At 39.2% G+C, this 12,995-nt stretch overlaps 2 protein-coding genes across 3 annotated transcripts in view; both read right to left on the reverse strand.

Moving 5' to 3' along the window:
• Positions 1-66: 66 nt before the first annotated feature.
• ube2j2 (ubiquitin-conjugating enzyme E2, J2 (UBC6 homolog, yeast)) lies at positions 67-4,647 on the reverse strand. Its single transcript, XM_087801622.1, has 7 exons — positions 4,478-4,647; positions 3,278-3,408; positions 2,492-2,532; positions 2,315-2,417; positions 2,108-2,246; positions 1,387-1,467; positions 67-1,323 (listed from the first exon to the last, which is right to left on the reverse strand). Exons 2-7 carry the CDS (start codon positions 3,406-3,408, stop codon positions 1,033-1,035), a joined length of 786 nt encoding a protein of 261 aa, XP_087657748.1. The 5' UTR covers positions 4,478-4,647; the 3' UTR covers positions 67-1,032.
• Positions 4,648-5,416: 769 nt separating this feature from the next.
• Positions 5,417-12,995, reverse strand: part of LOC148071320 (arf-GAP with coiled-coil, ANK repeat and PH domain-containing protein 3-like) — a 47,094-nt gene continuing 39,515 nt past the window's right edge. Inside the window, exons 21-26 of one of the 2 annotated variants that reach the window (XM_087801598.1) lie at positions 12,028-12,248; positions 11,858-11,967; positions 11,107-11,217; positions 10,300-10,361; positions 7,123-7,172; positions 5,417-5,764 (exon numbers count right to left, since the gene is read on the reverse strand). In XM_087801598.1, the coding sequence (XP_087657724.1) occupies positions 5,696-5,764; positions 7,123-7,172; positions 10,300-10,361; positions 11,107-11,217; positions 11,858-11,967; positions 12,028-12,248 (623 nt within the window). In that variant the 3' untranslated portion in view covers positions 5,417-5,695. The remainder of the gene's footprint in view (positions 5,765-7,122; positions 7,173-10,299; positions 10,362-11,106; positions 11,218-11,857; positions 11,968-12,027; positions 12,249-12,995) is intronic. The other variant, XM_087801597.1, reaches the window with a different exon arrangement.

The raw sequence follows: 12,995 nt of genomic DNA on the forward strand, positions 1-12,995 counted from the left end.
TTTTAAAAGTAGGCATCTCGCACACAGAACCATATCTTGTTTCCAACATAATGAATTCTGCAAATGTTTTACTATAACGTGGCATTTTATTTGCAGATTGCTATGAAAACGAACGACACATGGCGAAACTCAAAGTATCATCTTTTGGGCCATGGAATAACACGCCTGGAATCTGTGGGTAAAATGGAGAGATCTGAGGAAAAAGACAAGAGACTTGCGCGAAGAAGAGTCTCCATCAGACAGTTTTGAACGAGTCTCTGTCGAGTCACACGAGTCCTTGGATGCGAGTCTGTCGTGAAGCGACCGGAGCCAGAAGAAGACGCGTCACGCAGGCTTCAGTGGAGGAGCTCTCGTGGTCGGGCTCGACACATGGGGGATGGCTTTGCTTGGCTCATGGGTTGAGTCACAGCCTGTGGGAGGAAAACTTGAGTACCTGGAGGTTCCAGTGCAGAGATTCAAATCCTGCTCCGAGGACTGTACCATGTATGATGACAGTCTGGGATTAGAACCGACAAACACTCAGTTAAAGTAGACGACGATTATGCTTCGATCCTCTAAAAGGCAAACCGTGATTACTGGAATTCAACCTTCAGATTGTTTTAAACAAGTGCCCTTGAGCAATACTTTTACCACGAGGAAGAGTTTAGACACGACAACATCTACACAGCAAAAGTCGACCACCTCAACACCCCCACCTGTGTCGCCATGGTAACAGTATCCTGCATAAAATGGTTCCGGGGTCAACGAGGCGGCTGAAAGCAGCAGAATCAAAAGAACAAGGGAGCAGGAGGAGAGGAATGTCTTACACCTTAGGCTTCACACCCGACCTACAACCCATGAGCCAAGTTTGAGACCTAAAACCTTGAGTGTCCCTCGCTCACACCTGAGGGTCCAGAGCGCCACGTTTACCCAACACTGCCAGCAGGGATCAGATGTGAGTGACTTCCAAAATAGTGAGGGGCTGGGGGGAGTCCTCGTCCCTCCCCCAGGAAGTGTCTATTGTCCTCTAGCGCCCCCTGCAGGAGGGGGGTGTCACTCCTGCGCTATGCTCCGCAGCACGTATTTGACCGTGTAGGCGAACGCCGCGAAGCCCACAATCACGAAAAGGTTGGCGAGAGCGCCACCTAGTAGTCCATGGTTACGGTTGCCCTGCTGCAGACCCGGGGCAGGGTTGGCGCCGGCGAGCGGGAGCGGGCCTCCGTTCAGGGCGGGCAGGTTGTAGTGGGCGTGCTGCTGGTCGCCGTCGGGAACCACGTCCGGTAAAGGGAGCGGCTGCGTGCGAGCGCTCAGCTCCTCCTGAGCCTTCTGCTTCTGCTTCATCTCCTGCAGGTGAGAGAGCAGGTGAGCAGACGCTGGAGCAGCGAGAGGAGACACGTCGACACTCACGTCCACCACGTCAGGGAACAGCTCGCAGAAGACTTTGTCTTTAAGGTTGAAGGTCAAACTTTGGGCAGAAAGTTGTCGTTTCTGAAAAAAGAAGGAGTGTCAAGAGCAACACTTGTATAGAAGTACACTTACATTTTGAAGGTATAGTTTTATTTTATTACTTAAATTAAAAAAAAAAGTGTTAATTGGAAAAATGTTTAATTGTTTGTTTTTTCTCAATTAATAACCTCTTGTTAACTATGAACGACCATAAAAACATATGCAGCGGTGGAGCGTTCAACAATTTAAATATAAATATAATATTCAAAGTTTCAACATTTGAAATATTCAATTCAACCATTTAATAATCTGACACCTGCTCAAAGTCATTTAGTAGGAAAGTGAAGACACTGACTGTATACGCACAACACTCTTCTTACCACAGGTCAAATTTGTTATTTCTTAAATATTAAATCAAATAATGGAGTTTAATCGATCAGCTGTCGATCAATTGTTCGTCTTCTACTGGATCGTCATTCCTACAGACGGACATAGTTTCAATTCAATGAGTGACATTTCCAGATGGTTCAATTCCCATCAACAAAACCCCTTGATTCCTCGCTGCACTGTTATCCACACATGCTACTAAACTGCAGATTTATTAACATACTGATCATTAGATGATTAACATTATTATTGTGTTCATCAAGTCAACACACAGCTGTTGTGAGTCTGCACTCACCGTGTAGTCGGAGGTCTCGATGCTGCCGAGGGTGGGTCCTTTCTCCACCATGAAGCTGAGCAGGCCTGTGAGGATGGTGGACACGGACCAGGCCGGGTTCCACGTGTCCGGGTGGAAGTCTGTGATGGACAAACATAACCTGTGGCGGGAGAGCGACGCGTGTTACTGTCGTGAACTCAGCAGCGACCGCGGCGAAGACGACGTCACCTTGTGTTGCATTTAAATCTGCCGTTGGGTGTGATCATGTAGATGCTCGGGGGCTTGAATGGAAATTCACGGGGAAATATCAGCTTTCCATGGTAATACCCTCCTGAACAGAGAGATAAAGGTCAACGTTTAAATGAGTCGTTTGGGATGTGGGTCAAAGGTCACTCCAGATCTTACCTTCATATGGAGTTTTCTCTGGACCTCTGACCACGTAGTGCCTGCAGAGAAACATGGAGCACAAGCATTTTAGCAAAATGAAACAGCATCAAAATAATAACACAACTTTTAATTTGACCTACTGTATTTTCGCTTAATTTATTAGTCATCTCATGTTATTAATTTATAGTATGTTGTTCTTTTATTCCGCAAGATCACTAGAAAACATTCCTGCGTTTACAAATGTTAAATGTTGTCCATATATAACATTCACCAGTGAAAACTACTTGAAACTAGGGATGTGTATTGGCCGATGATATGATAAGTATCAGGTAACAATATATAGTGATACTGTAGTATCAAGGATATATTTGTAGTATTGTCGAGTACTTGACTCTCATGTTGTAGAATTTACGGACCACATGACTCTAAACAAAGTCGTAACCGATTTCATTTAATTTTGAAACCAAAATATGTCCAAACATCAGCTTTATAAGCTCCTTGAGTCGAAACATCACATCATTTTAAAAGTGATGGCGCCACCTACTGACCTCTAAACAACATGACACTGCTTCATGAAGCTTCATCAGACCATCACTAGGGACCAGACGTTTAAATAAAAATCAAAAAAACACAAATGCTGTTAATAGTGGCATTTTAATTGTAAGATTTTTTTTTTAAAGATACAGTGCTATAGAATATCGATACAGAATGCTGTATTTCTAAAAATGATTGTTTATAAATGCATCGATATATCCTCAGACCCCCAGATGAAAACACTAAGACACTATGAGGAGCTGAACGTACCATTCTAGAATGTTGGAGGGAAGAGGCTCTGCACAGATGTAAGGCACCGGGTCTTTCTTTATCCTGAGGTAATCCTGCTTAAGTCTCTGAGTGGCTGTGGTTGGAGCTCTCTTGTTCCCGTTGTTGTTCATCTTTGAGGAGAAAAAAGAAAGGTGAAACATGGTGAGAATAAATCTAAACGTCAGTCAGGAAGTTATGATTCTGGTAAAAACTCTGGTGCGTTTAGACACACTTACACAAAACACTTGAATGAAAGGTGACACAGTTCAATAAAAGTGAAACTAAAAGTAAGTTGTTATCTTGAGTCATCATATTAAATGTTTAACAGTTAAATGCCACACATTATATATATATATATATATATATATATATATATATATATATACTGACTCCTTCAAGAAACATCTAAAGACATTCTTATTTGTTCAGGCTTTTCCTTCATTTTCTGAGACTCCTGTGTGGTTCTCTGTGTTTTCTTGACCTTTAAAGTATATATTTTATTGAGTATTGTTTTGATTGTTTAAGCGCTTTGTGACCCTGATCTGGAAAAGCGCTGTATAAATATAAATTACTTACTATATATTAGATTTATGTTTTTGTTTTATAATCACAAATCAAAACATGACCGCCATTTCCGGATTTAACACGAATGTAAAGATCTTGTGACTCAAAACTACAATACAGACACTAAAGAACACGAACATAAGTAAATAACTAACACTGGATTAAAAATAGATTTTTTAAAATATGACGTATCACAAAATGTTGTTATGCAGATTAACAGTTTGATCATTTATCATTAATCGCATTGATACATAAATGATGGAGATAATGTCCAGTTGTGAAAACATGATAAACAGATGGTATTGTTGTGAACTGAACAGCTGATCGAGCTGACGTGAACTCAAGTCGGTGTTACTTCCTTATCGTGTGCTAATCCGCTAGCCTCGCCTTCAAGCTTTAGTCAGACCTCCAGGAAAATAGATCCCAGAGACAGCGTAGGAGTCAGAAACACAAGCGTCTAACACGAGCAGCGGTCGAACGAGTGGTTTAAGAAGGAAACAGAGACATGTCTGGAGGGTGAAGCTAACAGCTGAAGCTAACAGGCGCAGCTAATGTCAACTTTTCTAGGCCACAGCGAGGATTAGCTTCTCCTCGCCGTTGTTGTAATTCGTCAGATTCAATTCATCTCCTACGTACCTCTTCAGGGACCCCAGTGGAAAAACAAATTCGTGAGCGGACACGAAATATATCCTTTGTTTGTGTTGTCCAACGCCACAGCGATAAGATCACACTAACGTAGCGCTGCTTGTCTTCTTTGGCATCAAAGGACGTCGCTCACCGTTAAGCGAGAGCGCCACCTGCCGCCGCGGAGAGGGATGGGCAGAAGAATATTGATGATCTCATGTGAACTTTCAAGAATCTCTGCTGTTTCCTTCAGCCTCAGAGAAGAGATCGAAAAGTATTCACGAGGTTCTAACAAAGCTTTAAATGTCGTGTCATCTAAGGCATGTGTGACGTCACACCTCTGCCTTTATTGCGTGTTAAAATAAATGAAGATCTTTTATAATGATTTTACAGAGGAAGTAGAATAGAAATAATAATTTAAACTTCAACTCGTTTCTATTAATAGATCAATGTATGTTTATTCTTCTTTACTATCTTCCTAACGTGCTTTTGTTTTGTTTTGTTTAAAAAACACGAATTTATGTAAGACTTATTGTTGTGCATAAGACGGCAAAGAAATAGCACCACAGAAGGGTAAAATATTATAAAAAAAAATAATTATATTTATGATAAAAAATGTTATTAATGTTTTAATGATATTGATAATTATATTAATATTAACAATAAAAATAACAACAATATGTCTACTACTATCAACAAAAATAATAACACAACAAATATTTTCAATAATGGATTCATAATAATAATAAAATATAATATTGTAAAAAACATAATGTTAAAAATGTCAGTCATTTCCCTGAGAATGGAAAATGACTAATGTTTTAAATCTAAGAAGGTAGAATAAGAAGCCACAGATCTTCAGATGTGTCCATCATGGTTCGAAAACATGTTTGAAAATATGTCACAGACGTTTTATTTGGATCACAGATTGAAACAATTCAAGGCTCATTCGACATTAATCTTTAATTATAACGATATCTTCTATGACAGAATCAAAAACATTCCAGCAGCTCAAACATAAATAGACACGCTTAAAGCATGTCAAACAAAAGTTCAACTCATCTCATCAGTGATCGTGACACAAAGACATGCTCTCTGTCAATATGACATTGAAATAAATGACGGCAGAAGTGCAGAGTGAGACATTTTTAACCAAAAAGAAACACCAAATGAAATAAACATCCTCCGTCGAGTCAGTGGAGAAACGATGGCGGCAACTCGTCGAACATCTCAACTCTTGGAGCTGGAAAGACGCGAAGAGAGAAAACTTGCGAACGACAGCATCACAGGAGACGTGACCTGTGGAGGACATGGAGGTTCAAGGGTTGGGTTACCGAGAAGAGCCCTTTAAATAAGAATCAGTCGAACCCTCAGAGCCAGAAGTGAAGCAGGTGAAGGTGCGAGACATGATGTGAGGAACCATTGACTCAGACTTGACTGAAGGGACGAAGAAGACTGAACGAACAAGATGGAAGATACGAGCGGCTGATTGTTCTATCTGGACTCATTATTAATATTAACATGAGGAGCTAATTCGACTGGGAGGAGAACTCGGGGCAGACCCAGACCGACTATGTCTGCTGCTTGGTCTGGGAACACCTCTGTGTTGAAAGGAAGGAGGAAAGTCTGGACCTCTTCTGTGGCCCCAACGATTCCTGGAACAGCAGAGGTGAGAGCATCGTGACTAAGTTGTGGGTCAAGTCCACAACAATGTGTTAGAGACGGTGGTGTGATGATGTTGTTGATACAACTAAAGCGGGTCAGACTAGCTGTGGTTAGTATTGAGGGTAAATATATATTTATTATTATTCAACCAACAAAAGTTTCTTCAATAAAAAAATTGCTTTAATAAAAAAACATTAAAAAAAAGAGAAAAGTTTCTTAATATTTTCAATAAAAAAAGGAGTTCCAATCAAATAAATATTTTTGAATAAAAAGAGAATAAAACCTCCCTCAACACTCACTCTTTTTGATTGAAACCATTTTTTTATTCAAATGATATTTTTTATTTTGGGGCCACATTATGGATGCCACTTGTTTATTCATTATTAAATCACTTGTTTATTCATTATTCAATGTGGCTTTAAGCAACTTTTTTATTAACTTTTATTGAAGAGACTTTTTTTTAAATTAACATCCATTTTATTATATTAAGACAACTTTGTAGGATTGAATAATAAGTACCCATTTTGGTTTGTTCCTCCTGCCAGTCTTCTGGACTCGGAATGACATTTGGGATGTGATAGAGTATCCATTGTGTTTCATTAGCTTTCTGGAATTCTTAACCCTTGTGTAGTCTCTGTGTCAAGGTGATCCGAAGGCCGGAAAATAAGAGGTTGTTCACCTTGACCCAGACACAACACAAGGGATACCACAAACACATTCTTTATCTGGTCTTTGGGTCACCTTTAACCCTGAGATAATACAACGGATATCACAAAGACTTTTGTTTTCGGGCCTGTGGGTCACCTTGACCCAGAGACGACACAAGGGTTAAGAGAGATTTAAAAGTAAAAAAAAAGGACTTTCACCGAATTAAACCAGAAAAGTGTTAGTATTGGGTAAGAAAGTTGGATAGAAAACAATCGAGGGAAAGTCAAGAGCCAACATTGATCTACAAAACCAGATCCAAGGAACCCACTAAGTTTTCCACTCACTCTATCACGAACGTCTTTGTGTCTGAGCCCCCGGCTGCCCACAGCGCCCCCTGTGGTGACACAAGCAGTAACAGGTCAGTCAGGGAGGTTGCTGGGTCAAAACTCAGAGAAGATTATTATTATTTGTGATGGACATGATGCGACTCCAGAACTGCTCATCAGAAAAAAACAGACGTGAGACAGGAAGCCGGGAACAGAGTCAGTTTCTCAACTTTATTCGATGCATTTTTCTTCTTTCCTGCAAAGTGCTTCTAGAGACGACGAAGACGTCGCCGGACAGAAGACGCAGGACGACGTCCCGACCGCGCAGAGACGGGCGTGAGTCTGTGTTGCGACTCTTGAGAAATACACACTAGTGTTTCTATTTACAGCTTCGTCAACACGTCTATGTCAACAGACACAACAGACACAACATTGAATATCTCGGGGCCTCGAGCCCGTTTGGTCACAGTAGCTTCACATCACCTCCGGAACCACTTCTACTCACATCGAACTACTGCAGGACATCAGTGGCGAGCAAAGAAAAACACTCGTCAGGCACCGACAGTTTCGTCGCTCGGGGTTTGGCTGCGTTCACACAGTTGCCTCCGACTTTTGGCCAAAACTTTATTCGCTGTATGATTTTTTTTTTTAATGAATCTTTTTTTTTTACAATCTTAAATGTTGATTCAAGGTTGAGCACAACGATAAACATAAACCTGACCATAAATAATTCAAGAAAGCAGTAAATATATTGGCCAAAAATATAATTATAATATTAAATTTCCAGAATCCTCACAGTGATAGTTTAGATATGCTGTCAAGCGGGTCTAAAGTTAGTGGAAAATCACGAGTTTCATAATTGTATCTTTATTTTATGTGGAAATATGAAAGTCAATTCTGGTCCTTCAGACCCTTTAGAACAGGTGCGGTCACTCTATTACACTAGGGGCCAAAATCTTTCAGCAGTCAAAGTCAGAGGCCAATCAAGAAGTACGTTCAGCTACAGGATGTAGTTTTATTTTGATATTGTCTTTTAGTTCTTTAAGGCTCATTAGATCCTAATCATCTCTTTGTTTGTTCTTCATAAAATCAATTCCATTACGTCGCCACAAAAAGCTCTGGGCTCCGATTGGTTAACGTCCTGAGACCGAAGAAGATGATTGACACTTCAGTTGAAACGCACAATAAAGTGGAGGGTTTGTATTTTACGAGTCAACCTCGAAGGATCTTTAAGCCAGAGAGACGTTCAACTTGATGTGAACAAAGCCAAACAGCATCTTCTCAGAGAGACGGCATTTTCAGACAATGACATCACACACTTCGCTTGAGAAAATAATCTTTGGCAGTGAAACTTAAAACCTGGGAAACACACGTCGGACTTCATGGCAACAGTAGATCCGGGTCAGATGAGGGTCACTGCCGAACAGATCTGCCGAATGAAACCGACGACAGGGCGAGGACTGACTCTAGACGCGTCTTGCTCATGGGCGAGAGGTTTTAAATTCTGCTGCGATCACATCGTAAATTGCATAGAAGGAAGATGTTGTGGAGAGTCAGAGACATTCTTAAGAAGTCTCTTAAACGAAGGTATTATTTATGAGCTCAACACTTAAATCTTCTTTGCTTCACCCAAACCATTGGTTTGATGTTGAATGAGCAAAAAGTTGTCTAAATCTTTCATCTATCCCCTGCCTTAACATGACAAATGGTATCATCAGTGAGATTGAATACTTTTATTGTAACAAACTATTTTCTCTTCAGTGTAATGGCGGGAAATCTCGTGAGCTAATGTTTGCGTGAACTTTTTTTTTTTTTTAGTTCTTTTGAGAAATAGTTGAGGGGAAATGTATCTACAGAACATTATGACCACTCGTCTTCTGCTTCTTGTACAGTTTAACTCATTTTCTGTGACCAGAGTTTTAAAATGAAAAAAGTTATGGTTGAATTTAACATGTTGAAACTATGGATTTTTGTTATTGTAATGTTATTTTCTTAAGCATTTATTTAAATTTAAATTATTTATCGCTTATTTCTATATTGAAAGGTTGAATTCATCTGTATTAAATCATTCAAAATGCATTTTCTTCACATTTTGATATTCTAATTACAACAATTGAAATATAAATGTTCTATTTCAAAAAGTTTGTATCCGTAGACTTTTAAATTCAGTACAAAAACATTGGTAGTATAGAGAACCACAATGATTGACTTCAATTATTCAAAAATTGAGTCTAAATCTGAATCAAAAATATTATTAAATGCTTAAAAAAAACATTTAAAAAAAAAATGACAATAATGTTTTTTTAAGAAGAGAAAAACGTTTTTCAACTATTGATCTGAAAAGTAACATTTAAAAACTTGTTAAAGAGGGTTTGTGGTGAATCGTATAAATGCTAAAACTTTAATAAAGTGATTTAAAGTCTAAGATCATGACGCCCTTGAATAAAAGAGTCATCAAGAATTTTTGTTTCTTCTAATTTCATGAACAATCATAAAAAACTGCATCGTGGAAGAAAAACATTGCACTGGTCCTCAAAGAAAGACGTAAAAAAAAAAGAAGTCAAGAACAGACAAAAAAATGAAAATAAAATTGTTAACACTGTCGAGGGGAAAAAGTGCACAAGTATCTTTTTTTTTCTGGACACACCGAGTTCACATGCACTCATGACGGAGTTCATTCACTCGTCCACTCACGCACTCGTCCACTCAGGGTCTCCCGACAGTCCTTCACAGTTTCTCTTCATCCCGGGACTGTAAGAGGCTCCTCCTCTGTCAGTGAGTCCTAAAGGAACGTTAGTTTCACCTCATGCCACAGCACAGTTTGAAGACCATAAATACATTTATGTACACCCTCCGCTGGAAAAGAAGGAGGGACGAGTGCAGACGAGATAGTCGACCCACGCCACCGCAGAACACCAGAGAGCTGAGAAGAATACGTGGTGGCACAGAAAAGGAGGAGGAGTCTGAAGAGTCGGGGGGGGGGGGGGGGGGTCTCCCAGGAAGTTGCGGGACAAGTGGAGAGGAAACGTTTGCGGCTCAAGAAAAAGTGTTTCTGTATAAATGTAGATATACGACGATATAGATCGGGGGGGGGGGGGGGGGGGGGGCACTAGCACTCCTCTATGGTGAGGCAGATGAACTCCTGGATGCACTTCCTATACTGCTGCTCAGTGGGGCTGCTGACGGGGTATTGACCTGGTTGTCCCAGCGGCACCTCGGCTTCTCGCATCTCCTCGTTCATCCGGGCCAGACGTAGTCTGAGGAGAACATGAACAGGTTCGTTCACTTGAGTGACTTCTTTCAAAGTAGATGGAAATGATGAGGGTGTGTTTAAGATAAGATAAGTTAATGGATGTCAAGAGTTACTTGACGACTCATTATCAAAGTCAAACTCGTTTGATGGAAGTGATGATGATGATGAAGGAAAAACTTAAGAGATAATCAAGAAAGAAAACACCACAATCACACTTCCTGTTAGGGTCGTTGATTTTTATTCATGTTCTGGAGGGTTTTTCATCGAGTAAAAAAACATTTTGAGAAAAATAAGTCATTTAAAAAATACACCAAAAACCTTAAAATAGAAATTAATATTTCATCCAAATTAAAATGTGCTGCTGCATCCCTTTTTCCCACTCATTTTATAATTATTTTAGTGGTATTTGTTATTTATCAACCAGATTTCAATCCACTACATCATGGCCAAGAAATTCATTTTATTTAGGAGCCACATTACATAGTGTTTTCTGAGAGAAAGTGCCTTAATATGATGACAATTTAAGCAATAACACTTAAGGAAAAAAAATGAAAATTATATTAGTATTTGTACAAATTTGTTGTAAAGCAAAAATATAATTTCCATATATTTATATTTTTTAAGCCCTAAATTTGCCGGGAAGGGAGAATAAACTTCCAACGATCATGGAAACATTTTGTCACGGGGTTGGTGTTTTTGATGCCATTGTACTAAAATAAAATGTTGAAAAAGGAGCTGAAGAGACTCACAGGGTGACGATGTCAGCGTTTGCGGCCTGGACGGCGATGTTCAGGGGGTCGTGACCCTGCTCGTCCACCTCCGATTGAGAGGCTCCTCTTTTCAGGAACAAACACACTTGACTGTTGAAGAGTTTGAGTGTAAAACACACGCACACACACACACACACACACACACACACACACACACACAGGTGTAAGACCATGAAGATTATTGAACGGTTGAATTTAACATTTGTTGAAAAATTGATTTTTTAAAAATTGAAATATATATATTTTTTTAAGCATTGACATTTATTTTTAATTTAATTAATTTAATTTCCTATATTGAAAAGTTTTTTTTTTAATTTTTTTTATTGAATAATTAAATTCATTAATTTGTAAATTGAAAGGTTAAATTTGAATAATTGATCAGTTTCAAAATCAAATAATGTATTTTACACTTTGATGAATTTGATGTTTAAAAAATTCAAGAGTAATTATTATACGAACATTCTTATATTGAATTTTAAAGGAAACGTATACAAGTATATTGGATTTTTCGAATTACAATATCAAACTGTGTGTAAAAAAAAGTCAAATATTTTAATTTAAATTTAAAAAAAAGTGTAACATTTCAGCATGTTAAGTATAAAACATAGCATGACAACATTCTGATGACACTGATATTCTTCTCCACTGCCTGACAAACATTATTCCTCTTTGAAAAGTGGTTCCTTCCGTCTTGAATGTGCTTGAATATCATCATAGAGGGGGATCTCACCCGGTGTGACCCATGTTAGTGGCGTGATGAAGCGGTCCTCGACCCCTCATGTCCCGCTGGTTCACGTCGGCTCCGTTCTGCAGCAGGAACTCGCAGGCGATGAGGGATCCCTGTCAGGAAGGAAGCTGGTGAAGCAGCTGCAGGTGTGGTGTGGACCAGCAGAGACTCACCCCCATCACAGCCTGGATGAGCGGAGTCCTGCCCTCCCCCTCCTCACTGGCCGCGTGCACGTCGGCGCCGTGAGCCAGAGCTTCGGCCATGAGCGGCAGGTTGTGGAGACGCGAGGAGCGGTGGAGCATCGCTCCGGGGTGGAGCTCCCTCGGGTCCTCCGGGTCGGACGAGACCTCCTGCTCGATCTCCACCTCTCCGCTGGAAGACTCCTCCGACTCCTCTGTGAGCAGAGCGGAGCTGTGAGTTGACATGTTGACATGATGCTCCGGAGATGACGACGGCGACCAAACTCAATTCAAGTCTCAACTTTGACCTGTGCTGACATATTTGACAAGTTACTAGAAAACTCACTTTTGTTCTTGTGTCTGATGTTTTTACATCATTTTAGTCTCTCATTAATTTAAACCTTGTTTATTCTTATATATGTATATGTATATATATATATATATATATATATATATATATATATATATACTGTATAAGTGCATGTCTGTGTGTGTTTGTGAGTGTTTGTGAGTGGCTATTAACAAAATAAAATAGAATAAAAATAAAATAAAATAGAAATAAAAACGGAAAAAAAAAAAAAAAAAAACACACTATGGATTAGCATCAGGATATTTGAAGTAGAGAGTTAAATATCCTGACACTAGAAGGTCCTTCATCCCAACTGGTGTCAGGATATTTAACTCTCTACTTCAAATATCCTGATGCTAATCCGTAGTGTGTTTTTCTTCTCGTGTGTTTTTTATTTTATTTTTTTCCGTTTTTATTTCTATTTTATTTTATTTTTATTCTATTTTATTTTGTTAATAGTGTCAAATTTCTAATTTTGTAAATAATTTGTATATTCTTAAGATCGTTTTTATTTTATTTTGTATTATCTCTTTTATTATTTCTTTTTTCCTTGCACTTTATTTTTTTTCAACTGCGCTGTTGTGAAAGTGTGTTTCCCCTCTGGGGATGAATA

Source organism: Callionymus lyra, chromosome 10 (genome assembly GCF_982586985.1).
Source record: "Callionymus lyra chromosome 10, fCalLyr1.hap1.1, whole genome shotgun sequence".
Lineage (NCBI taxonomy): Eukaryota > Metazoa > Chordata > Actinopteri > Syngnathiformes > Callionymidae > Callionymus > Callionymus lyra.

Bases quoted from the DNA above. Each gene is read 5' to 3' on its own strand.
- ube2j2 (XM_087801622.1), bottom strand. From the start codon at position 3,408: ATGAACAACAACGGGAACAAGAGAGCTCCAACCACAGCCACTCAGAGA. The intron at 2,533-3,277 runs GTACGTTCAGCT...GTTTCTCTGCAG, and splicing joins CCCTCCAACATTCTAGAATG to GCACTACGTGGTCAGAGGTC. The intron at 2,418-2,491 runs GTAAGATCTGGA...CTCTCTGTTCAG, and splicing joins AGAGAAAACTCCATATGAAG to GAGGGTATTACCATGGAAAG.